Source organism: Anomaloglossus baeobatrachus, chromosome 1 (assembly GCF_048569485.1).
Source record: "Anomaloglossus baeobatrachus isolate aAnoBae1 chromosome 1, aAnoBae1.hap1, whole genome shotgun sequence".
Lineage (NCBI taxonomy): Eukaryota > Metazoa > Chordata > Amphibia > Anura > Aromobatidae > Anomaloglossus > Anomaloglossus baeobatrachus.
The window spans coordinates 149440357-149465272 of record NC_134353.1 but is presented as its reverse complement, the minus strand read 5'-3'; the positions used below and the strand labels follow the sequence as shown (position 1 = coordinate 149465272).

The window sequence follows — 24916 nt, the reverse complement described above, 5'->3', positions numbered from 1 at the left end:
ATCTTTTTAGACCAACTGATTAATTCATCTGTTCGCAAAGGCAGACTGCATGGCTATGGACAAGATTTTATACCCATATTGTAATGGGATTGAATGAAAAACTTGAATTCATTGACTAAAAAAGTCCTCCAATTATATTTTTTTCCCTCAAACCTGTGTATGTACTTGTACTATAGTGATAGTCTGTTAATATACTCACCTACCACCTGCAGTTCCAATCCTGTTCTGAGTGACGTCACTGCTCTTCAGATTCACCGGATCACACTAGACTGTGACCTGGAAGGCCCTTTTGTAATGTCAGCCTGTTGTGCATTTTACTAAGCACCATAAGCTTAAAGAGACGTCAGGTTTAGGGATGAGCAGACCAGTGATTGTTTGGGTTCGCCAGGTTCGGCCGGACTTTAGTCTAAAGTTCAGTTCGGGTACCCGCATCAGAACCTGGACCCGAACCCCATACATGTCAATGGGACTCAAATTTAAATGCGGTAAATTAGTCCTAGTAAGGTCTAGAAGGCTGCAAAAGAGAGCAAATGGGGGTAAGAGCAGTAATATTATACATACTATGTTTCCCAAAGATAACACAGCAGTCAGACTGCTGTACTTGCCTGCTGTTTAAACAAAATAAATATTCACTGCTTCCCCTGCCCACCCTATGTGTCAGTGTCTGTTATTGGCTGCAGTCAGACTGTTATACATGCCCCCCACTGTTTAAACAAAATTAATATTCACTGATTCCCCACCCACCCTCTATGATTGGCTGCAGTCAGCCTGTTGTATTCCTTCTCATACTGCCTACCTGGTCACCTAACCTGATCGTGACAGCTACAAGTGTAGTGTAAAAGTAAATAAATAATTAAAAAAAAATGACTTAGGGTCCTTCATATTTTACTAACCAGATAAAGCAGCAGCTCCAGGCTGATATCATTCTGGGAAGGGGCCAATGTCCATGGTCTCTCCCTGCCTGATAATATCATTATTTGGTCATTTGGCAAATAGAAATAATTTTGGTTCCTAATTGATTTATTCTGATTTCATGTCAGATAGTGAGAAAAACGTGCAGATGTGTCTTTTTAGGCTTCTGCCACACTCACGTGAAAATCACGCACGTGCCGAGAGACACGTATTTTCCCTGCGTGTTGCGTGCAGGTAAGTACGTGTCTCTGGTACGTGCGTGACACGTGTGTTCTACGTGTGCTATCCGCGATAGCACACGTAGAACCGGTAATTATCATACTCACCTGGTCCTTCCTGATGTCCGCGCTGCTGTCCGTGGTGCTGATCTTCGGTCTCCAGCCCTCCCGTCTCTCCGCTGCTGCTGCTGCCAGGCAGTGAAGTGAATATTCAATGAGAATAATGAGCGGCGGTCAGCAGCAAGAGGCAGCAGCAGCAGAGACAGGAGGGCTGGAGAAGGTGAGTTAATGTTTTTTGTTTTTTTCACTGACATGTGTGTTTTCTCCGGCGCGTGTCACACGGGACCGCATCCACACTACACCCGTGTGGTACGGGTGCGGGCCGTGTGACACCCGTGCTGCCGGAGAAAACACTGACATGTCAGCGCTTTGAAAAACGCACACACGTACAAACGCACACGGACACACGTTCCGTGTGGTTTTACGTGTGTGTGCCTGCTACAATAGGGTAGCATTGGTTAACGTGTCTCCGTGCCGCCGGTACGTGTAAAAAATGACAAACACGTGCCGGCAGCACGGATGTGTGGCGCTAGCCTTAGATAGTGTATGTTCTGGTTGAAACTTCTAGTTTCAACTGTATTTGCTAAGCTACATTTCCAGGTAATTACTGTTCATTAATCTCCCTAGTCTTGGTATTCACTTACTGCATGCTGGCACTTACTTATGGTATCGCACATGCTAATTAACTTTGGGGTAATAATTTATAGTAGGATGTTGATGTATTCTGATCTGGGTATACAATCCTGTACCTGATAGCTTAATTAAACTTTTGCTTTCCTTTGTCAGCCACCTTTCTGTATTTTAATTCAGTTAACTTTTAATATATTTTTTCAGTAAAAATTATATTTTTGAACCATTTATTGTTTTGGCGTTCCCTTGATGTCCCCATTCCTAATCTTCATTTTAGATTTGGTACACCCTTTTGATCTTCATAAATAGACACTGGTCACAATTGTAAGATTTGGCCTGGTGGGAAGGTGAAAAGAGGCTTTGGCGGTAAGGCGATAAATAAAGGAGTTTTCTCAAAACCACAAGTTCCGTTGGGTAGATGGTATCTTCAAATTCCAAGAACAGGGCCCTGCAGAGTCCTGTCTTGATTAGAATGGAGATATGCATGCCTTGGCTCCATTCAGTCCTCCAGCAGTCCCATAGAGCTACATTGAAGATGAGGCTCAGTTCTGCCCCATTTTCTCGATTCCTTGGGATTAGGAAATACTTGTGATTTTAGGAAAACTAGATTAATGATCTTTAATAAAATGATGACCTAATTTCTATTTTTTACCAGGGCCATGATACAACGGCTGCTGCTATGAATTGGTCTTTATATTTGTTGGGATCTCACCCAGAGGCACAGCTAGAAGTCCATAAAGAGTTAGATGAAGTATTTGGTATGTCTTCCTTACATTTGTATTTTCTTCTCCTTATTTCTGGACTAAATACAGGGCTACTTTTCTTACTATTTTATATCATAATGTACAACTTTCAAAACATGATTTATTTTTTAAAATTATGAAAACTATAGCATTGCTTATCATAATACATCCATTCATGTACAGCTGCAAGCAAAGTATTCAACCCCTTTGCAAACCAAATAAGAACTGTAACGTCAGTGTTCTGGTTCCAAACTTATACCCGCATCCCGGTGCATCCTAGCATTGATGTCCCTGCACTCTCCTCCCCTTACCCAGCTGGGATACTGTTGCTGTTTACTTTTGGTTGCTTGCACGGTTCCCTGCTCTGCTGCACTGCCACTGATGTGTTGTGTGGACCTCTGCTGTCCCATATGGCCATCCATATGTGTTCGGTCCCTAGGTCCCAGGCCCTGAACGTCTCCTGCTGGGTTCCTGGTTAAAGCCTAGGCTGTGTGCACGCTCACCTTCCCCGCTTATATTGGGGCTGTGTATGCACCTTGAATTGGTGTCCCGAGCTTTTGGATGGCAGACATCTGGTATAAAAATTCCTCTTTGCTATTTCCTCTTTGCTGATGGGCATGGCCAAGCAACTGCCTTAGGTTCCATAACCTAGCCTTGTGTTAGTCCTGCCATGTTACTCTGATCTCCCTGTATCCAGCACCAATCCTTTGTGTAATTAGTTCTGGCCTGCTTATGTCTACCCTGAACCTGTCCTGTCCATGTTTTCCCCTGGTACAAGTTTGTGTCCTGTTATGAATTCCTGCTGTTTTCTGTACTTGAAACCCTGCTATGTCCTGTTTCTGTAAATAAAGTCCCGTTTGTGTTTTAAACCTCATGACCGAAGTTCCTGCTGAGCCTGCACCACTCTGTTGCGGTCTAAGCCCACTGTGCCTGCACCACCCTGTTGTGGTCCAAACCTGGTGTGCTTGCAACCACCCTGTTATGGTCCAAGCCTGCTGTGCTTGCACCACTCCTGCTGTGGTCCATGCCCAATTTACGGTGTCAGATGACCTCTGCCCGATGCCTGGAGCCATGCCTAATGTCCGGTGTCTGACGATCTCTGCCCGAAGTCAAGCCTTGCCCGATGTCCAGTGTCAGACAACCTCTGCCCGATGCCTGGAGCCATGCCTGATGTTCGTTGTCTGACAACCTCTGCCCAATGTCTAGAGCCTTGCCCGATGTCTGGTGTCTGACGACCTCTGCCCGATGAGTGGAGCTATGCCAATGTCTGTTGTTTGACAACCTCTGCCCGATGTCTGGAGCTTTGCCTGATGACTTCCAGTCTCTTCTGTCCTGTCTTCCTGTCTGTTTCTGTGGCCAGGACTGCCAGTATTCCTTGCCTGCCCTGTATATGTTCCTGCTTCCTGGGACCAGAATGATCCTGACCCATTCCTGAACTGTACTGTGTTCCATACCAGTCCTGTCTGACCGTAGGCTGTCCCCTGTCCTGCTGTTGTCGCGGGCTGGGAGGACGCCGCCGCTGCTGCGCGCTCGCTAACGCTCGGGTCTGGTGCTGCTGCGGCTGCTGCTGCTCGGTGGCTCGAGCGGTGGGCCGGATTCGGGAACTCGAGCGGCGCTCCTTGCCCGTGAGTGAAAGAGGTGGTTGGTTTGGGTGATTTAGTCCGTGATGCCACCCACGGGTTGTGGTGAAGATGGGCACCACCGCTGCTGGTGACGGGGATCACGGGAGCGATGGTAGGGAGCAGCTGGGATGTTGTTTTCCCCTCCGTGGGTAGGGGTCGGTGGTCCCGGGGCCCGGTGGTGTGACGGGGAGGCAGGGTTGGTGAGGTGCAGGGTTGCAGTGACAGCGCGGTGCGGTGCCAGATGGCATGAGTGTACTCACTCAGCAAGAGATGCACAAAGTCCTCGGTAAACCAAACAGCTGGATGGACGGGTCCCGCAGCCGGCTGCAGGGTTTCTCCCCGGATAGATGATGGTGGCTGTCTTTCCCTGCACCTTGATGTACTTGTTTGACTACGATGGATCCCCAACGGTAGTCCACTCCCCGGTGTATGGATGCCGGAGGAGCCCGTTTGCCCGCAGGCGCTGGACCTTGGGTCTCTAGCCTTAGGCGGTAGCTGTATACCCTCACGGTGTGGGCGGTTGCCTTCTATCGGGTCTTTGGTTGTTAGGAAACCCCTGGGGTTCCGGTCACATTCGGATTGGACTATTGTCGGCGGCTCCAAGCCTGGTCAGGGTCCGATGGCCCTGCCTGTGTGTGCTGGCTTCACTTCACTCCCCGGTCGGTACTGGCAGGCCAACGCCCGACCCCGGTCCTACGGTTCCGCGTTGCTTCACCACCCCTGCAGACGGCCACCACCGTCTGCCAACCTTGCTGTCAGTGCCTGGGCCACAAACCCAGACACCCAAGTGTTTACTCCTCTCTCTTCCACCTCCTGGACTAAACTGTCTCTTTTCCCGCCTCCAGGCCTGTAAACACCTCGGTGGGTGGAGCCAACCGCTTGGCTCCGCCCCACCTGGTGTGGACATCAGACCCTGGAGGGAGGCAACAAGGATTTTGTGTTTGGCTAATGTTACTGTCTAGTGGGGGTGGGGGTGTTTGAGTGTTACCTGTGACGACCTGGCTAGTCCAGGGCGCCACACTGTCACCTAGCCCAGGCTCAGTTGCCACAGTCCCTGAACGCCGCACTTTCCTTGCCTGGATGGATCCAGGTCCCCCCCTTCTGGTGAAGTGGGTCCACCTCACCTTTGGGATGCAACATAACCATACTCGCCGCTTCATCCCCAGGTGGTGAGCGTGACAAAAACTATTAAAGTAGCTTAACACAACTAATATTACAAGTGGTTTCTCCAAATTCAACACAAAATTCCACTTTCAGTAATAACTGAGGTCTCATAATTATTCAACCCCATTCTTTGTTATGACCTGCTGAACACCTGAAAGGTAGCCAGACACCAGCTTCTGGCAGTGTTCCTGACGAATCTCAGCCCATTCCTCATGGGCATTAGCATCCAGTTCATTATTATTCCAGGGATTGCACGCTGATACTGATACTAATAAACTAATAAAAAAGTTTACACGAAACACACACACACCTGAACAAAATTTGGTTATTTTACACACACCTTACATGGGAAGAATGAAATGTCCAGCTCGTCCCAAAGAAGGTATTCAGCCGAAAAGACATATGCCTTCCTTGCCGCCAACACTAATGTTGAGGGAGATAATGCTACCTTACTCTATTATTCCTCCTCCTCTTCTCCCTCTAATGATAATGAAATCCCACGCAGATGCTACAGGACAGCAAATGAGTCAGTGCCTATTGTTAGTAACCCCCTATGGACTTCACTTCCTTAAAAATATGAGCCTCAGATACCTGATGTTGTTGCCCCATCAGGAATCTAATTTGACACTGCCGACCTCACAGAAATCTACTTTTTTCAAAATCTTTTTCTCTAAGAATTTTGTGAACTTCATGGTGTCCCAGACATATATATGGCCCAAACCTCACTTCGTTATATGCTTTTTGGACCCCTGTAGACATGGTAGACTGGTATATTTTGTTTACTGTATTATTTGGTTTGTAATACTTGGGCACAGTAAATTAGTATTATTTGGGGACCGTACATTATTATTTGGGCATTTTATGTTGATATTTGTGTTGTTGGTATTATATGGACATTGTACAGGGTGGGCCATAAGTATGAATACACCGTGATGAAATGGAAGGGGTTGCAAATATCATCTTACCATTTGTGGCATATTACTACATTGAGAGGGGCCAAACATTTGAGACTGAGTAACGCCCATGGCGGCCATCTGCAAAGCCGCCTATTTGAATTCAACTTTACTTTTTTCAATTTGAAAGGGGATCATGTGACACATCAAACACAGAATTGCATAAGAAAAACAATGGTGTGCTCATTTTTAACGTATCTTTATTCATTATTGAGTTATTGACACGTTTGTGACATGGAGCAACAACAGTAACCCACTAAAGGATGGGCTCAAAGTGCTGCCCATTGTGTTGAATTGTCAACACAATTTTCTTCTCCCACTCTTGACACACTGAGAGCAATACCGCAGATCCAGGATCCATGATTAGGGGACCTGACACAACGGATACAGGAGGCCTGTGATGGCATTTTTTCTGCGGTATTGCTCTATTGTGTCAAGAGTGGGAAAAGAGAATTACGTCGACAATTCAACACAATGGGCAGCACTTTGAGCACATCCTTTAGTGGGTTACTGTCGTTGTTCCATGTCACAAACATGTCAATAACTCGATAATGAATAAAGCTACGTTAAAAATGAGCACACCATTATTTTTCTTGTGCAATTCTCTGTGTTTGATGTGTCACATGATCCCCTTCCAAATTGAAAAAAGTAAAGTTGAATTCAAATAGGCGGCTTTTCAGATGGCAGGGTCCAGTAATCCGCCATACTTTCGGTCCCAGACTGGCTATTGTACTTGCTGCTTACCATCCTCCAAGACTAAGTCAGGAACCCAGTCCCAATATCCCGTGACCAGGTCTCCGACTCCTCCGGGTCCAGACCACCGTCTACAACCCAATCTTCTCCTCCCCGGGAGCCACATGCACCCTCCTAGCTCCTCTCTGCTTGAGGACTACACTGTTCTGACTTGTCATCTCCCATCAGTCTGCTTGACCCCTCGGGTGGCTCTATTCCAGCTTAGCAGCCCACTGGTGTGTCTGACAGGGTGTGGTGTGAGGTGTGATTAGGATTTTTGGATGCTGATGGAGGCAGTGCTGCAAGTTGGGAACCCAGAACCAAGAGGGGATGAGTCCTGCAAGAATAAAGAGCATGCAGTCCCCTGTGACGCCCTGACTAGTCCAGGGGCATCACATTCCCCCTTGGAAAAATGTAGCTCGTCCCCGAGCTACAGGACAACCAGAGGTTTATTTTGTTAACTAGAAAAGAGAAAAGATAACAGGTTCAATTTACAATTTCACTTCCCTCACAGGGGAGGCACATTACTTAAACATTACATTTTAAACCCGCAGAGTTAATTTTTTATTAAAAGAACTGTGGGAACGCTACCGGTTGTAGCGGTAGTCGGTGGCTCAGCCTACTGTACTGCAGTCCATTCCCATTGTCCCTTTCCCTTCAACCTGCCACCCAAACAACCTAACCCGCTGCTTCCTACTTGGGTACGTGACGGAGTTGAAGTCCTGGAGGCTTAAAAGACGACTCTGTTGGGCGCACTGGGCACAACTATATACAAAAGCAGAAGTTTGTGCTGGCTGCTGCCAGTCCCACGGCCATGGTCCATTTTTAACTTTTAAATATTTGGCAGAAAATTGTGTGACTTTCCCAGATAATCAACATTTTTAGCATTTTTCAAATTTTACTTATCATTTTCAGGAAAATAACAAACTTAGAAAAATAACAAAAGAAAAAACACAACATTAGAATTAGATAGCCGGGTCCCGCTACCATTACAACCCATAATTCACGGCAGAGGCTGGCATAGCTTTTGCATCCAGGAGGACATGCCTCTTTACATTTAGGGCATACCAGTCCCGCTCTCCACAATGCCGGGTGTAGGAAACCACCTCCCTCGGCTCCATGTTACGTCCCGGATGCCCCCTCGGAAGGTGCCCTTCCACATCTCTCCGGAAACAAATACCCCAGCCCAATTCCAACTGAACCCCCATCCTTTGTCGGGGTCAAATCGCTCCACTAGGCCATGGTACTGTGGGCCTCTGACCCGGAAGGTGGCATTCCTGAAGTGCTCCTATTCTTGTTTGGTGTGACCAGCAATCTCCCGTCGTCGCTGTTCTCCTGTTGTGATCTCCAAGTGTAGCTTTTGTTGTTGTCTCTCCCATGAAGGGGGCGTCGGCGTCCGCATTGCACTCGCCCCCATGTAAGACAATGCTGCAACTCACATCTGCGAGTTTTTCCTCAGCCCTAATCGGACTGGGGGAAAAAATTGCAGCATGCTGCGATTCTGGATGGTGTTGCACTTGCTTGTTACTCACGTGAGTAATAATAATAATTCGCAGTTCCTGGAATGGCCTGCCAGACTTTGGACACAAGTGTGCAGCTGTATAGAAATACATGCAGGTGAACGCTCCTGTCCAGAGATCGGCAGGCCATGCCAGGAGATGCGACTCAATACTCGCGCGAGTCACACACAAGTGTAACACCTGCCTGTCTGCGAGTCTCCTAATCACTTGCTCCCATACAAGTCTATGGGTGCGAGAGAAACATCAGACTGCACTCTGCTGTTATCCAAGTGAAATATACACACAGGCTGACAATGGAGGAGGTGGAGGAATTAATCCCTCACTCTCCTTCACAGCTATCATCTGATCACAGGATTGGGTCACAGTCACATGACACTCGGACCAAGCTCGCAGCAGAGCCTGAGCCGAGGGTCATTAGCATATCGCATCCAATGCTCTTGCATCGGATACCATATGCCAGTGTGACCCCGGCCTACGATACAGACGAGCAAAGTGCCTGTGAATGGAAGCAGTCAGCTGTCACACTGCCACTCAGTATAGGGGCACAGCTGACTGCAACCAATCACAGGCACTGATGGGATGGGAAAGCAATGCATATTCAATGAACGCTGCTTCGGAAGTGAATGCGCAACCTGAAAGCAGCTTGCCGCCATGACAGAGCCTTGGTGAGTATACCACACTCTTATCTCCCTATCTCTTCTACCAACATTTTTAATCTCTAGTTTCTGATCCCCATAAACTTATATGGGGACCGGATTCCAGATTGGAATATAAAAAAAAGATAACAGGGATCCGCCAGTCCTGCTTTTCTGCAAGTCCGCCCATCTCTAGTACCAGAGAAAACACGTTCTTTGAAATAAAATGATTTTTATATTCACCTGTCTCCAGCGCTGCTGTATCTGGCCGCTGCTGTCTCCTGCCTCCAGGCCGGATAATTATGCTCATGAATATTTACTGCACTGCAATCCAGAAGTAACAGCAGAGGGGAGACAGCAGCAGCCAGAGACAGGAGAGCCGGAGACATCAGCACCACGGAGAGCACACGGAGAACACACATGTGCCGAAATCATGGCACATACATGTCAATGAAAAACGTGTTTGTTTTTGGCATGTAAAAAAGGCCTTACTTTGACAAAGGAACACGCCAGAGGGCCAAGCAAGAATCAGAAAAGGCAGAGTAACTAATTATGTAATTGCTGACAGATAAATAATAGAAAATGGCCAAAGAATACAAGAACAAGATCTATTTCTTTTTTCATTGACTACAGCAAAGCCTTCGTCTGTGTTAATCACCAGAAACTTTGGAATACCATGAAGGATATGGATGTGCTGAACCATCTGGTCAGCCTCTTCCGTAATTTTTATATCAACCAAGAACCAACAGTCCTAACAGAACGTGATGACACGGCATGGTTCAAAGTAGAGCAAGGCAGAAGACAAGGCTGCATCCTGCACCATTTCTCTTCAATTTATATGCAAAAGCTATATTCAGGAAAGCTGAACTTGCCGAAAAAGGAGGAATCAAAATTACTGGACGAATGATCAACAATCTTAAATACACAGATGATACAACATTGATAGCAACAAACATAGATGGAATGGAAGACTTATTACAGTATCATGATTGAAAGCTCGAATATGGGACTCGTATGCAATACAAAGATATTGACTACTGCCAGGTATGACTGGGACACTTTTAAGATCAACAGCGACTAACTGGAAGTTGTAAAGCTCTTCAACCTACTCGGATCAATGATCACTCAAGATGCAATAACGACATCTGAAGTCAATAGGAGGATAGCTGTTGGAAATTCAACAATGAAGTTACTGGACAAGGTCTTCAATTTGAGGACCAACTCACTTGTGATGAAATCATGGCTCATACATAGTCTGGTCATTTCTGTAGTATCATATGGATGCGAAACCTAGATGATAAAGGAACAAAATATAACAAGAATCGAAATACGAGAAGGATGTTATCATTACCATGGATGGTAAGAAGAACAAACAAATCAATTTTGAAACAAATCAAGCCACACATGTCACTCGAAGCAAGGATCACCAATCTATGACTTTCCTACTTTGACACATCATACAAAGAGAGCAATCCCTGGAGAAGAACATAATGGTCAGAAGAATAAAAGGACAAGGCGAAAATATAGACAAGCAACCAAAGATTTTCTATAGGGTTCAATTCTTGCGAATAGGATGAGTAGGGATGAGCAAGTGTGGTCAGCACTGCTTGTTATTTGATCATGCATTAGGATGCTCGATCAAGTAGCAAGCAGTACTAAGCATTGGTGGTGCTTGGGTTAAAGTGAAGCAGCTTCTTTCAATGCCACACACTGAAGTCAGGGATTTCCCCAGCTGAGTTCAGGGACTCCTCTCAGCTGGACTCTTTTAGAGCTGAAGAACTCCCAGGTTAGTTCTCTCTATCTCTCTCTTACATCTATCTGTCTCTGCTCTGCTACATCTGATGGTTTCACTCAGATGTAACAGAGCAGAGGTGGTCAGATGTAGCAAAGCAAAGACGATTAGAGATGCTACAACAGATGTAGCATCTCTTAGGGGTACTTTGTACGCTGCGACATCGCTAGCCACTGGTAGCGATGCCGAGCGCGGTAGTCCCCGCCCCTGTCGCACATGCGATCTCTTGTGATAGCTGCCGTAGCGAACATTATCACTACGGCAGCTTCACACGCACTTACCTGCCCTGCGACGTCGCTCTGGCCGGCAACCCGCCTCCTTCCTAAGGGGGCGGGTCGTGCGGCGTCACAACGTCGTCACACGGTAGGCGGCCAATAGAAGCGCAGGGGCGGAGATGAGCGGGAGGTAAACATCCCGCCCACCTTCTTCCTTCCTCATTGCAGGCGGTATGCAGGTAAGGAGATGTTCCTCGCTCCTGCGGCTTCATACACAGAGATGTGTGCTGCTGCAGGAACAAGGAACAACATTGTACTTGTCGCTGCAGCGAAATTATGGAAAGGACCGACACTACACAGATCACCGATTTTCGATGCTTTTGCGATCGTTTATCGGTGCTTCTAGGCTTTACACGTTGCAACGTCGTTACTGGCGCTGGATGTGCGTCACTTTCGATTTGACCCCGACGAGATCGTAGTAGCGATTTCGCAACGTGCAAAGTACCCCTTACTCTACCCACTCTCCTACATCTGACCATCTGACCATTTCTGCTTTACTACATCTGACAGTCTCACATCTGCTACATCTAACCATCTCAGCTCTGCTACAACTGGGTAAGATGGTCAGATATAGCAGTGCAGAGACACATGTAGCATCTCTGACCATCTCTGCTCTGCTACATATGACTGTTTCAGCTCTGCTATATCTAAGTGAGACAGTCAAATGTAGCAGAGCAGAGACAGATGTTGCGTCTCTGACCATCTCTGCTCTGCTATATCTCACCATCTCAGCTCTACTACATCTGAGATAGTCAGAAAAAGCAGTGCAGAGACAGATGTAGCATCTCTGACTGTCTCTGCTCTGCTACATCTGACCATTTCAGCTCTGCTACATTTGAGTGAGACAGTCAGATGTTGCAGAGCAAAGACTGATGGAGCGTCCTTGAGCATCTCTTACTGTCTCTGCTCTGCTACATCTCCACTCACTCAGCTGTAGCAAAGCTGAGGTGGCCATATAGTAAAAAGATTGCGCTGTATAGACCCCAGCATAATGATTATGTTTTTCCATCGTATTCGAAGAAGACCTTGACATCTAAAGGATTGTGGGCTGTGCGCGATGTGTCCCCAAGTGACTGATAAGGGCTATGCGGGCACAAAATGTCACATGTTGGGCAGTCATGTGTGGGCACCATTGTCTCAGCATTTGCAGCCCTAAAGGGTGCTTTACACGCTGTGACATCGCTAGTGATTGCTAGCGATGTTGCGAGCGATAGCACCCGCCTCCGTCGTTCGTGCGACATGTGGTGATCGCTGCCGTAGCGAACAATATTGCTATGGCAGCGTCACACGCACATACCTGTTGAGCGACGTCGCTATGACTGCCGAACACTCCCTCCTTCAAGGGGGAGGTGCGTTCGGTGTCACAGCGACGTCACAAAACGGCCGCCCAATAGAAGAGGAGGGGAGGAGATGAGCAGCCGGTACATGCCGCCCACCTCCTTCCTTCCTCCTTTTCGGTGGACGCAGGTAGGATGATGTTCGTCATTTCTACGGTGTTACACACAGCGATGTTTGACGCCGCAGGAACGATGAACAACCTGTGGAATGAAACACCAACGACATTATGATTTGGAGCGACGTGTCAACGATCAACGATTTTTGCCATTTGTGCGATCATTAATCGTCGCTCCTCGCTGTCACACGCTGTGATGTCGCTAACGCCGGATGTGCGTCACAAACACCGTGATCCCGACGATATATCATTAGCGATGTCGCAGCGTGTAAAGCACCCTTAACTTTGCAGAGTACTCGCTTCTCTTCTGCTCTAAATGTTTTTCTGGCCTCAGAAGTCTTGCAGCCTTTGTGGATCAGCATGCGCCATGTTGGTCGATCTTGTGCCAGTGTTTCACAGTGTTTGGGTCTATACAATGCAATGTGATTACTATATGGCAGTATTATGCCGATTCTATCCAATGCAATGTAAAGTGGTTACTACATGGTAGTATTATGTTGGGTCTATTAAACGCAATGGAATGTGGTTACTATTTGGTGGATCTATATTGGGTCTATAAAATGCAATGTAATGTGGTTGCTATATGGCAATAATATGCTGGGTATTTGCAATGCAATCTCATTACTATATGGCGGTATTATGCTTGGTTTATACAATACAATCTTGTAACTATATAGTGGTATTATGCTGGGTCTTTTCAATGCAATCTCGTTACTATATGGTGGTATTATGCTTGATCTCTACAATACAATCTTGTTACTATATGGCAGTATTATGCTTGGTCTACACAATTCAATGTAATGTGGTTACTATATGGCAGTATTATGCTGTGTCAATGAAATGCAATGTAATGTGGTTACTACATAATATTATTATGATAGATCTGTACAATGCAATTTTGTTACCATATGGTAGTATTATGCTGGGTCTATACAATGCAATCTCATTATTATAAGGTGCTATTATGCTGGGTCTTTACAATGCAATTTCGTTACTATATGGTGGTATTATGCTGGGTCTATACAATGGGGAGAGTAAAGTGGGGTCTCCCAACCACACAAAGCATTTCAATAGAGGAGTGTACTGATCTTAGGGTAGGTCACAGACTGAGAGTTTCATAGTGGAAAAAGAAGGGTCTCCCAGCAGCACAGAGTAATTCAGCAAAGTAATGTCACAGTCTTATAAGAGGTCAGAGGTACAGATTATTTCAGAAAAACAGTAAGCTGATGTTGTGGTAGGTCACAGAAGAAACATTACAATGTGAATGATGCAGGGCCCCTTGCAGCACAGAGTATTTCAGGACAGGAATGTTGAGATATTGTAGTAGGTCACAAGCTGGAAAATGCAGGTTCCACCTGCAGCACAGATTATTTCAGGGTATGATAATCTTGCGGCTGGTCACAGCCTGAGAGTTACACAGTTTAATGAGAATAGTGTTCGTGCAGCACAGAGTATTTCAGGAAATGAGTGATGAGATACTGTAGTAGGTCACATGCTGGAAAGTGCTGGTTCCACCCGCAGCACAGAGTATTTTAGGAAATAAATGCCAAGATCTTTCTCTCTCTCCTCTGCCAGCATTCTCTATCATCTCCACAGTGATTTCTATCCCTCCCAGCAGAACTCATGGTGGACCTGGCGGTATTTGAATCTCCCATTGACTTCTATAATGCTCGTTACTCGAGATGAGGACTAAAGCATTACACATTGCCTGGCTTGAGTAACGAGCACCCAGGCATTTTAGTGCTCGCGCATCACTAGTGAAGAGCACTCCAGAATCTGCTATGACTTATTTTGAAACCCAACCTTGGTAGACTTGGTAAAAGTGTATTTTTGTGTTGAATTTGGAGTAATCCATTATATACTGGCTGTACGGAGCCATTTAAATTGTTCTTGTCTCATTGGTTTATTGTAAAAAGCAGGAAGTTTGTAAATTTTGCTAATAAACCTAATTTACAATGGGGGTTGGATAATTTTGATTTAATCTGTAGCTACATGTTTACAGGTAATGAATTTTCTGTGTCCTACATACTGGAAATATTTTAACTCTATAAATTCAGTGTAATGAAAGCTCAAATTTGTTTAAGCATCAAGGGAACTCATTTAGAGCAGCCGATGACACTGATTAATGCAGACGGTATGGTGATTTTCTACTTAAGTCTACCAAAGTTTGTGCAGCTTCCATATCTAAAACTGCATATAATAACACACGCATCCATTACGGGGGATGTTAAAACCCCAAAATTTGGAAATCCTAAAGAAAAGATTCAAAAGGGTCTGACATTTGATAGCATAATTGTATTTCAATTGTATTATATCCGGAATTGGCTTTTACTATAAAATTACATTTTTGAAGTTTTTACACAAAGTCACATCAAAGGAGAATAACTGCTATGGATTTGTACTTTTTAATTATATTTCACTTCACCATAGTTTTTGTACTTTTGCATGTAGCATTTAAATGGTATTTAACAATAAAAGAATGTTAAATTAATATAATGTTTTAGCGTTTTACCTCCACTTACAGGGAATCTGTCAGCAAGTCAGGTGTGTAATCTGAGGACAGCATGCTGTAGGGGTTAAAAATAGAGTTGTGCGAGTACCTAACTATTTGTACTCGCTATACTCATACAAGTACTGTCTAATACTCGCGTATTCATTCCGAATAGTGTGTGGAACGCAAGTCAATGGGGAAAACTCGAAATGTAACGAGTAACCCGAATGGCACACTATTCATGCGAGTAGCGAATAGTATAGTATTTGGGTTACTCGTTACATTGCGAGAATTTCCCATTGACTTGCGTTGCACACACTATTCAGAATAAATATGCGAATATTAATGCTCGCTCAACTCAAGTTACTAATCAAAAATAAGCTGTGACTCTCTTATCACACGCTGTGCTGTTATTTACTTACTTGAGAAACATGTGATGGTGTCTCCATGGCATTCTTGTTTTGCATATTTTCTCAGGGGGCCTTGTTCTAGTGTCACTGCGTTGAGAAACACGTGATGGTGTTTCCGCGGTGTTGGATGTTGATCTCCCCGAGGTCAACCATCCTTACCTATGTAGTCTTCTATTAGGCATTGCTCCCACTAGCCAGTTTCCTACTCCCCACTGAAGAGGGGCAAATACCCCAAAACAGCTGTCTGTGGATGGATACCATGTTTTGGTATAGGCGGTTTCCTTGACTGGAGACTGCCCTTCCCGTGGTTGTTCCTTCCCAGTGAATATGCCACATGCAGTCCATAAACAGAAAGTTCAATAGGCGCACAGTACCCGGTTGTTGCAGGCATGAATATCCTGTTTGTGACGCCAAATGTAACACCCTGGGGTCGAGGGGTTTTCACCCGACTCATCACCGGGCCGGGGGTGCAGATCCGCTGCGTCGTCACGGGCTGATCTGGCTTGGTTTCGTAACCCTGAGGCATACAGAAGGGAGGGAAGGTGGTGGACGGGAGAAAGGATGGAGGATGGGGTGGTAGTGATGGTGAGGAAAGTCTTTTTAGATCGTGACGCTACCTGTGGTCCGCAGCCTGAAATGAGCCACCACTGCGGGTGCTGCTCTCGGGGGCTGATGGTGAGGGTCACAGCTGGGATGGTGTCACTGGGGTAACCCCAGGGAGGATGATGGGTGGTGGTAGTCCCCGTTGGCGCTGCAGTGCTGAGTGACGGCGACGGCAATTGAGAGACAGAGGCAGGGGCTGCGGTTTCAGGTCTTTTCCAATGTGCTCCAGCCGATCCCAGATAGTCGGCGGTCACTGTCAGTGCCCATGAAAGTCTTTCTAGTGCGGTGTCCCTCGATTGCTATCCGGAACCCGGGCCAAGCCTCCAGTTCCAAGCCAAGGGCCCACAAAGAGAGAGGAATGCTCAACTCCTCTTGTCTGTGCTAGATGTTATCTCAAGCTGTGCCCAGGGAAGTCTACTCTAGTGTGATGGTTGTGCCTACTTTTTACCCCAAGTGGTGCCCAACTCCAGTGGTTATCCTAGCGACTGGAGAAGTCCCATGCTTCGTGATGGCTAACCACCCTGTCTGTCCTAGTCCATCTCCCTGTGGGAAAGCACATTGTTATAGTTTACTGTTATATGTGTGTGTTTTGCAGTTAACCCCCTCCTAACCCGGGAGGAATTTTACCCATGAAATGAGGTGCAATACCCTGTGGCGCCTGAAGCCCAGGGGGGCCACAATTACACCATGTCACCTGAAGGGCAAGTGGTGGATGTTACCCTGTGACTTATGACTTATTAACAATGTTAATAAAAAGGAGACAGTTGCACACTGCAGTGCTAAGATATGTGGAACAATGAATATGAGAATATTGACATGCATTTCTGCTATGAAAAAACATGGAAAAATTGTAATACTTAGCACACAAAAATGGCCAGTTTTAATTGAACCCAACAGTCAGTGGCAAGACTACCTCATTTTTGCCCATAACTAAATTAAAAAATGGGCTGACAGAAAAGAACATAAATGTAAAAAAAATAAAAATAAAAAGAAACAGCTATTACCAAAACAAGATCAGATTACCAATGCACTAGCGGGTCCCCATGATAAAGGATGGGCGAGCAGAGGTGCAAAATATTGATGAAACAACCACTTTTTTTGTAATGGCTACTTCTTTTTCTATGATTTTTTTAAATTCATGCCCTTTTCTGTGAGCCGTTCTTGATACACTGAGCGGTGACTGAACCCTCGCTGGTTTCACCCCCGATGACTGAAACTGAAACGCTGTCAGGAGGATTAAAGTTTTTTCCTCCGAGTAGTCGTGTTCAGAGTGCGGGTGTCTGAAGATTAACTCTATACATGACATGTGACATTTAAGAATAATCCATAAAAACAGAGTATTTTTTTCTGCCCTCTTTGGTGTACATGTGAAAGAGAAATACTGCTTCTGATTCTCTGAACTGGGCATATGCCAATACAAGACACACATGGGGGTCTTTGTGAGTCAAGGGCCTTATGCTGAGGACGCTTTCAGGATGTGGCATGTATGAGTGGTCTCTATATTTAGGAATATAAATATGTTTTTGAAAAATTGCAACCTCCTGTGATTTTTGCTTCACTTGCCCAGAAAAATTTGTTAAGGAGGTTGATAATCCTGTCATCATTGTATTGTATATTAGCATTATTCAATTTTCATATAGCAGTGTTATTAAAAAATAATCTGTTGCCAGGTCAAAAGTGACCAGAGTTTGCGCTGATTTAATTCTTGCTGCTCCCCTGAATAATCAATTGCTTTTTTTAATTGGTTTCACAGATATGGGTCTTTATAGTGCTAATTTCTATGGTCTTAACCAACTGGATATGGCTCACAGGATTCTATAGGGGAAAGTCTTAGCATTATGCCCATATTTCTGGAACCATATGGTAGATGTAAACAAAAACAAACTATTCTCTGCCTTGTTTTGTGGCATCCTAAAGTACAATGGCCATACAAAATGAAAAAAAAAAATGTTTTGCTCTCATCTGGGTCTAGAACCCCATGGGTACATCAGTGTCACACTAGGTACAGCGAGGTACCAAGCGCATGGCGAAAGGTAAGGGAAACCCTGTGTCTAGGGAGAGGGAAGATGGCAACCCCTGACCAAACCTACTGCTGGTCCCTGGGGTCCCTCACCATCTTCGATAGGTTTCGCACCTATGCGCCAAGCCGGATACCTGACTCTAGGTATTCCTAATGCCGGGCTCTAAATAGGGAATGAATGGGATGAGCTCTTCATCAACCCCACTAACCACTATAGAAGACACAAGGAGAAGACACAGGGGAATAGCATGAACTACTTATCTACAGATGACTCAGGTAGAAGTTCAGTAAAGTAACAGTAACGATACCACAGAGAAGTACAAGCCTCCTGCTTTCAACCTCGGCTTAAAGGAACTGAAAATATCACCAGCACCAGTCCAATGGAAAGAAGAGGTATTTAAACACCAAGGGAATACTGACAATCAACAGCTGGGTGGAATACGAGCTCCTGCTGGGTCCAAAAGCCAAATGCTGTGACCTTTTATGGCCAGAAACCACTATCTGTCACCCGTGACACACCCGTTACAGTTAGCTTGTACATTGGTAACTTTGTCAGGGTAAAATATAGGGCAAAAATCGGGTGCTAACAAAGTTTTTCAGTGGAATTTATGTGGCTGTAGCTTTCCATCCCATGAGTCTTGACATGCTATTAATATAGCTCTGGTAGAATTAGAAAGTTGGGTCCAATTGGTTCAGCACTGTACCCATTTTGTACCTAGCACCATTAGACCATTGTCTGTTGCCTCTATAAGTCTTTGGTAAATAAGGCAAGCAGATGCTCTTTATTCTTTGTGTTAGTTCATAATAATTAATTTTAAAATCCAATAAAACATGCATTTTGCTACCCTGAAGAACAACCAGAATGATGTGTAATTAATTCCTAAAACATCAAAGAATTCATCGTTAATGCATCAGCCGGTGGGATTTGGAAATGCATTCACTGTACGTGCAATATTCTTTTTCTTATATAAACAGTTGATTAAATTGAAAATTTTCTCAGCCTTGAATTAATATCCTGCATAAATACATAGTAAAATGTATGTACTAAGAAATAATACCATGGAGTAAAATATAAAGGCCTCACCATAAAGTATTTCTGACATAGTGTCCTAAACATCAAGTGATACAACAAAGTATGATGTATGGGAAGAGATAGAATAAAGTGATCTACAAGGAAAGACGTAGCTAAGTATGATTTATGGGCAGAGATACACCAACGTATGATCTATGGACTAAAACAAGAAAAATTATATATAGAATACATTTATTTTGAATTTCTAAGACAGTTTATGCGAAACGTTGGATATTATCAATCATTTGGTAAAAAAAAAGGGAAGTGAAGGTCAACATGCCGGTCGATGTTGAAGTGCCAGGTTAAGACGTTACCGGTGGGTGCTCGGAGAACAGCAATGTGACTGGAGAAACAAGGATTTTTCAGCACATACAAATGGTAGTTAAAATATTTATTTTAATTCAGTCCATTAAAGTAAAGTAATGATGAACAGGATAGAAAAACTGACGCGTTTCTGTTGCGCTGGGCATCCCTAATCATAGTATGTGTGACATGTCTAGGGAACCTAATTTTAAAGGGGAAATGACCAATTGCCTTTCACTGTGGGCCTGACATATGTTAACCCCTTCACCCCCCGGTGATTTTCCGTTTTTCACTTTTGTTTTTTCCTCCCCTTCTTCCCAGAGCCATAACTTTTATTTTTCCATTTTTATAGTCCTATAAGGGGCTTGTTTTTTCACACTTTTCATTCTGCCCCATATTGTACTGGAAAAAAAGAGAAAAAAAAATCCAAATGCGATGAAATTGCAAAAAAAAAAAAAAGTACAATTGCACACTGGTTTTTGGGATTTTTAATTTACCGTGTTCGCTATTTTGAAAAAATGACCTAGCAATATGATTCCCCAGGTCAGCGCGAGTACATAGACACCAATCATGAATAGGTTTACTTTTATCTAAGTGGTGAAAAAAAAATTCAGGTGTTTGTCAAAAAGAAAATAGCACATTTTGTCACCATTTTCTGAGACCCGTAGCATTCTGATTTTTTGGGATCTGGGCATTTGTTTTGCGTCATGAGCTGGCTTTTAATTAGACCATTATTGTGTAAATGTGATGTTGTGATTGCCTGATATTGCATTTTAATTAAATGTTTTAGCCACCAAAAAACTGTAATTTTGGCAATTTAAACTTTTTTGTGCCATGACATGTATGAATCAATTAATTGATGTTATATTTTGATAGACTGGCATTTCCAAAAGCGGCGATACCAAACATGCATATATTTGTATTATTATTATTATTGTTTTATTTTCAATGGGCAAAAATGGGGCAACTTTTAGTTTTTTTATGTGTATGGTCCCTATGTCATCTTTACTGCTTAGTGGGGATGACTAAGCGCTCATCCAATCCATTCCCCACATCAGGCCCAGTTCTAGGATCAGTCAGCGTCAGGTATCCTACTCGGTGCATAGGTGCGGATGGTATCTAGGGTGGTGAGGTTTGTTAGTGAATGTTAGGGATGTAAAATGTTTTCACCTGATTCATCAATTACAGCTTTTTACAAATTTGCAAAATTTGACACAACTCCCCTCCAATTTCCCCCCTGGTGTATTTTTGAGCACAAAAGAATTGTGTGACATTTGGCTCCAAAACAAAAATCGCAAAAACACTTCAAGTCAGAAAAAAAGACCATTTTTACTTTGTTCCAAATTCCTGAATCACATGCAGCATTTTGAAGAATTTGGTGTAAAAAATGGCAACTAATAGAACAAGACAGAAGAAAAAAGAAATTTGAACCATACTACTGTTCTATCAAGATTTTACACATCTGTAAAACCTGGAATGTCAAATAAATCTACATGTAGAATAACATTTTAATGGTTAACTAAAAAAGGCATGTATTTGATATTCAGAAATATTCACCCAAAAGTAAAACTTTTTAATATTTCCTGATATTTATATGTTAATTGCAAGTTCTATTATTTTTTTAAACATTTTCTTGAATGTATTTTACCCTATTTTTTATCAGGTGAATCGGATCGGCCTGTCACAATGGAAGATCTGAAAAACCTGCGATATCTTGAAGCAGTGATCAAGGAGGCCCTGCGATTGTTCCCATCAGTTCCTTTCTATGCCCGCACTATTTGTGAAGACTGCATTATCCGTATGAGTCTCATATCAAATTATCAGTCATTGTAATCCTACAACAAATCAGATCTTCACTTTTCAATCAGAAATAATCAATTTTTTTTTGTTCAGGGGGATTTAAGGTTCCTAAAGGAGTTAATGTGTTAATTGTTCCATATGCATTACACCGGGACCCAGAATACTTTCCAGAGCCAGAAGAATTTAGACCAGAGAGGTTTTTTCCTGAAGCCACAAATGGTCGCAACCCCTATGCCTATATTCCTTTTTCTGCAGGACTCCGAAACTGTATTGGTAAGTAAAAAATAGTACTTATTAATATATAAATATAATATTTAATATATATATATATATATATATATATATATACCCCACTAGCAAACAACACAGACTGGGGGAAACAGCAAAACTCACACACCCCAAAAACAAATACCAGGGGGACTACAAGAAGGTGTATAGGGGATTAATAAGGTGAGGGGAAGGTAACTAAATAACAGAGTACATCCATAGCAAACAACTGAAGATGTCAGCAGCAGCGGCAGGAAACAACTCCTTCCCACTCAAGACCAAGCTCCAGAATAAATTCTGAATAACTGGCACCCTCTGCTGGGAGCAGAGGGTATTTATCCAGGGTGTGAGTGGTTGTCAGTGGAAACACCTGAGGAGGGGTAATGAGCTTTCTTCTAGCAAGAAAACTGACATTAACCCCGTGCATGCCAAAAGGAAAAAGCACATTTAATGTGTAGAGTCTCAGATAGTAATAAGATACTCTGAGCCTGAGCCTGTCAAAGGGAGATGACCATGACAACCAGCCCCAGCTGTCAGGCTTTATCTTGACTGGGTGTCAAAATTGGGGGGAATGTCACACAGTTTTTTAAAATGATTTATTTATTTAAATGTATTTAAAAAAAAAATGCATGCGGTTCCTCTTATTTTGATACACAGCCAAGATAAATGCACGGCTGGGGACTGCAGCCAGTAGCACCGTGTCTTTATCTGTGCTAGAATCAATACAGGGGGACCCTACACCAATTGTTTTATTTATTTATTTATCGCCAGTATAAGGACACAGACAGCATTTGTGATTCCAACCAATCACAGATTCTGTCTCAGAGGGTGGGGGCGTGGTCCAACGGCAGCAAATTAAAGGCGACGGTGTAAGGGGAGAAAAGTGAATATGGATGAGGAATAATTGGCGGCCCTGGAAATAGCGCTGCAGCCGCCGGGAGACTCGGTAAGTATATACTGCTTTAACCCTTTTTTATTTTCTTTCTTTTACAGTCCTCCTACACCATTTTACAACACATCACTTGGCAGGATCACTCATCTCTAATACAGAGCCCAAAAAAGAAAGTTTCAGTCGCAAATATTTCAGGACCTAACTATATAAAGTTTTAGAAATGTATTCACACACCTTGAATGGCAAAAAGTATTTAGTGGGGCAGATTGTGAGAGACAACAAATGCTAATGAGAATTTATAGTGTTATAAACAATGGCGGAACCACAGAGAAGTTTTTCCGATTATTTAGAGTTGAGTATTATTATGTAGTAAACTATTTTCACTGAGACAGTGATGATTGGGTCATGTCAAAGTGAGGCATATGGATTGAAAATTGCAAATTTGAATGGAATCTTTGAGCAGGTTTTTGCTAACTCATCTGAGAGCAGTATGATGTAGGCAAAGAGTCTCTGAATCCAATGATGTATGATTTAGTTTACTAGGTGCAGCAGTTCTAACACAATCAGATTTTAGATTTAGCAATACAGTAGGGCTCAGAAGCCCGCACCATGCTGTCAATGAACAAGGTCTATAGACAGAAGGTGCTAATCAGAGGGGGAGGGGACATAGTCAGACTAGTGTAGTCCAGGCAGGTCATAAAACCTTCACTGTAAGTAAATTACAGCACAGCAGGGTAATAAATGACAGATTGCTGACATCTGTGTGTCAGCCTCTATCACCTGTTGTCTTCAGATTACATAGCAAAAACCTGCTGACAGATTCCATTTAAGACGAAGAGTGATCTATCAAGCATCTTACATAGTTCTTCTATTTTGTAATGTGCCATCTAGGTCAACGGTTTGCTTTAATGGAAGAAAAAGTTGTTCTATCTACTATATTGCGTAAGTTCTGGATTGAAACAAATCAAAAACGTGATGAATTGGGTCTTGTAGGAGAGCTCATCCTTCGTCCGCAGGAAGGTATTTGGATTCAGCTAAAAGACAGAAGACAATTTCTAAGTGAATAAGAAAATCGCTAAATAAAAAAAAAATTGTGATATTATTGAGACTAAATAAAAGTTTATACAGTTTCTGAATGTTATACAGTACTTTGTGATATCACAACATTGTCTTGGTTTGGTGTTTTTCATACATACTGGCTATTATAAACTTCATTTATATAACACTACATATATATGTAAAACTTAGAATTATACATAAAATTTATAGTGTTTATTGTGCTTTCAATTGGTTACATAATCAATAATAAAAATAGGACCAATTATCATTTCATCAATTATGTCAGCTTTGCTATATATCTGTACCATCTATGACAGAGCTCTATTCCTGCTTTTCGTGTTAGGCGGCACAGCAGTGAGACTGTGGTTGCCGTGGGGTAAGGTAAGCGGGTAGCACTATTTATGCTCATTCCAGTTTCCCTTGTGTGTATTCTGGGACTTCAATAGTAGAGATGAGCGAATCGGTCGTGGTTCGGCTCGAGTTCGGTCCGCCGAACGGAGGTCTCGTTCGAGTTCGGTTCGGCGAACCGGTTCGGCGAACTGCTCGAACCGCATAGGAAACAATGGGAGGCAATCACAAACACATAAAAACACCTAGAAAACATCCTCAAAGGTGTCCAAAAGGTGACAAACAACTCAGAACACAAACACATGGGAAAGTGACAAGAACAAATTCTCATGCGAAAACAAAACAGCGTTACGAGGAAAAAGAGGAGACACAGATATATGAGTATATGCAAGGGAACATCGATGCCATTACTGTGCAACTTGAGCCTTGCTCATTTTAGGCTTCCAATCTGGATAAATTGCCTGAGCTCGCCACGTATGCCTTGGGGTTCTTGTCGTGTCCTGCAGCCAGCGTTCTCTCGGAACCTGTCTTCAGTGCTGCTGGGGGTCTGCTGACAGAAAAGCAATGCGTCTGTCCACTGACAATGTGGACATGGCTCTCAGAGGACTTTTCTTCCCCTGGGTCATCCAGGGGAGGCGAAAGGCACACGTATTTTTGAGAGTGCTTCATGCAAAGCATCTTTTTCATTTTGAAAAGGGGGATCAACTGATGCCAGTCAAGTGGGGTGTGTGTGGCCCAATTATTGGAAACGAGGGAGTCTGTCATTGGAGTCCCCTCGCTGTGTTTCTAAAAGAACCAAGATGAACAAGTCATGGCTCTCAGAGGACTTTTCTTCCCCTGGGTCATCCAGGGGAGGCGAAAGGCACGCGTATTTTTGAGAGTGCTTTATGCAAAGCATCTTTTTCATTTTGAAAAGGGGGGTCAACTGATGACAGTCAAGTG

General features: G+C 43.8%; 1 protein-coding gene across 1 annotated transcript in view; it reads left to right on the top strand.

Annotated features, from left to right (window-relative positions):
* The window catches only part of LOC142290537 (cytochrome P450 4V2-like), a 93976-nt gene extending 70280 nt beyond the window's left edge, over positions 1 to 23696 (top strand). Inside the window, exons 8-11 of the mRNA XM_075334502.1 lie at positions 2476 to 2578; positions 21272 to 21406; positions 21502 to 21681; positions 23459 to 23696. Coding sequence (XP_075190617.1) covers positions 2476 to 2578; positions 21272 to 21406; positions 21502 to 21681; positions 23459 to 23634 — 594 coding nt within the window. The 3' untranslated portion in view covers positions 23635 to 23696. The remainder of the gene's footprint in view (positions 1 to 2475; positions 2579 to 21271; positions 21407 to 21501; positions 21682 to 23458) is intronic.
* The last annotated feature ends 1220 nt before the right edge of the window (positions 23697 to 24916 follow it).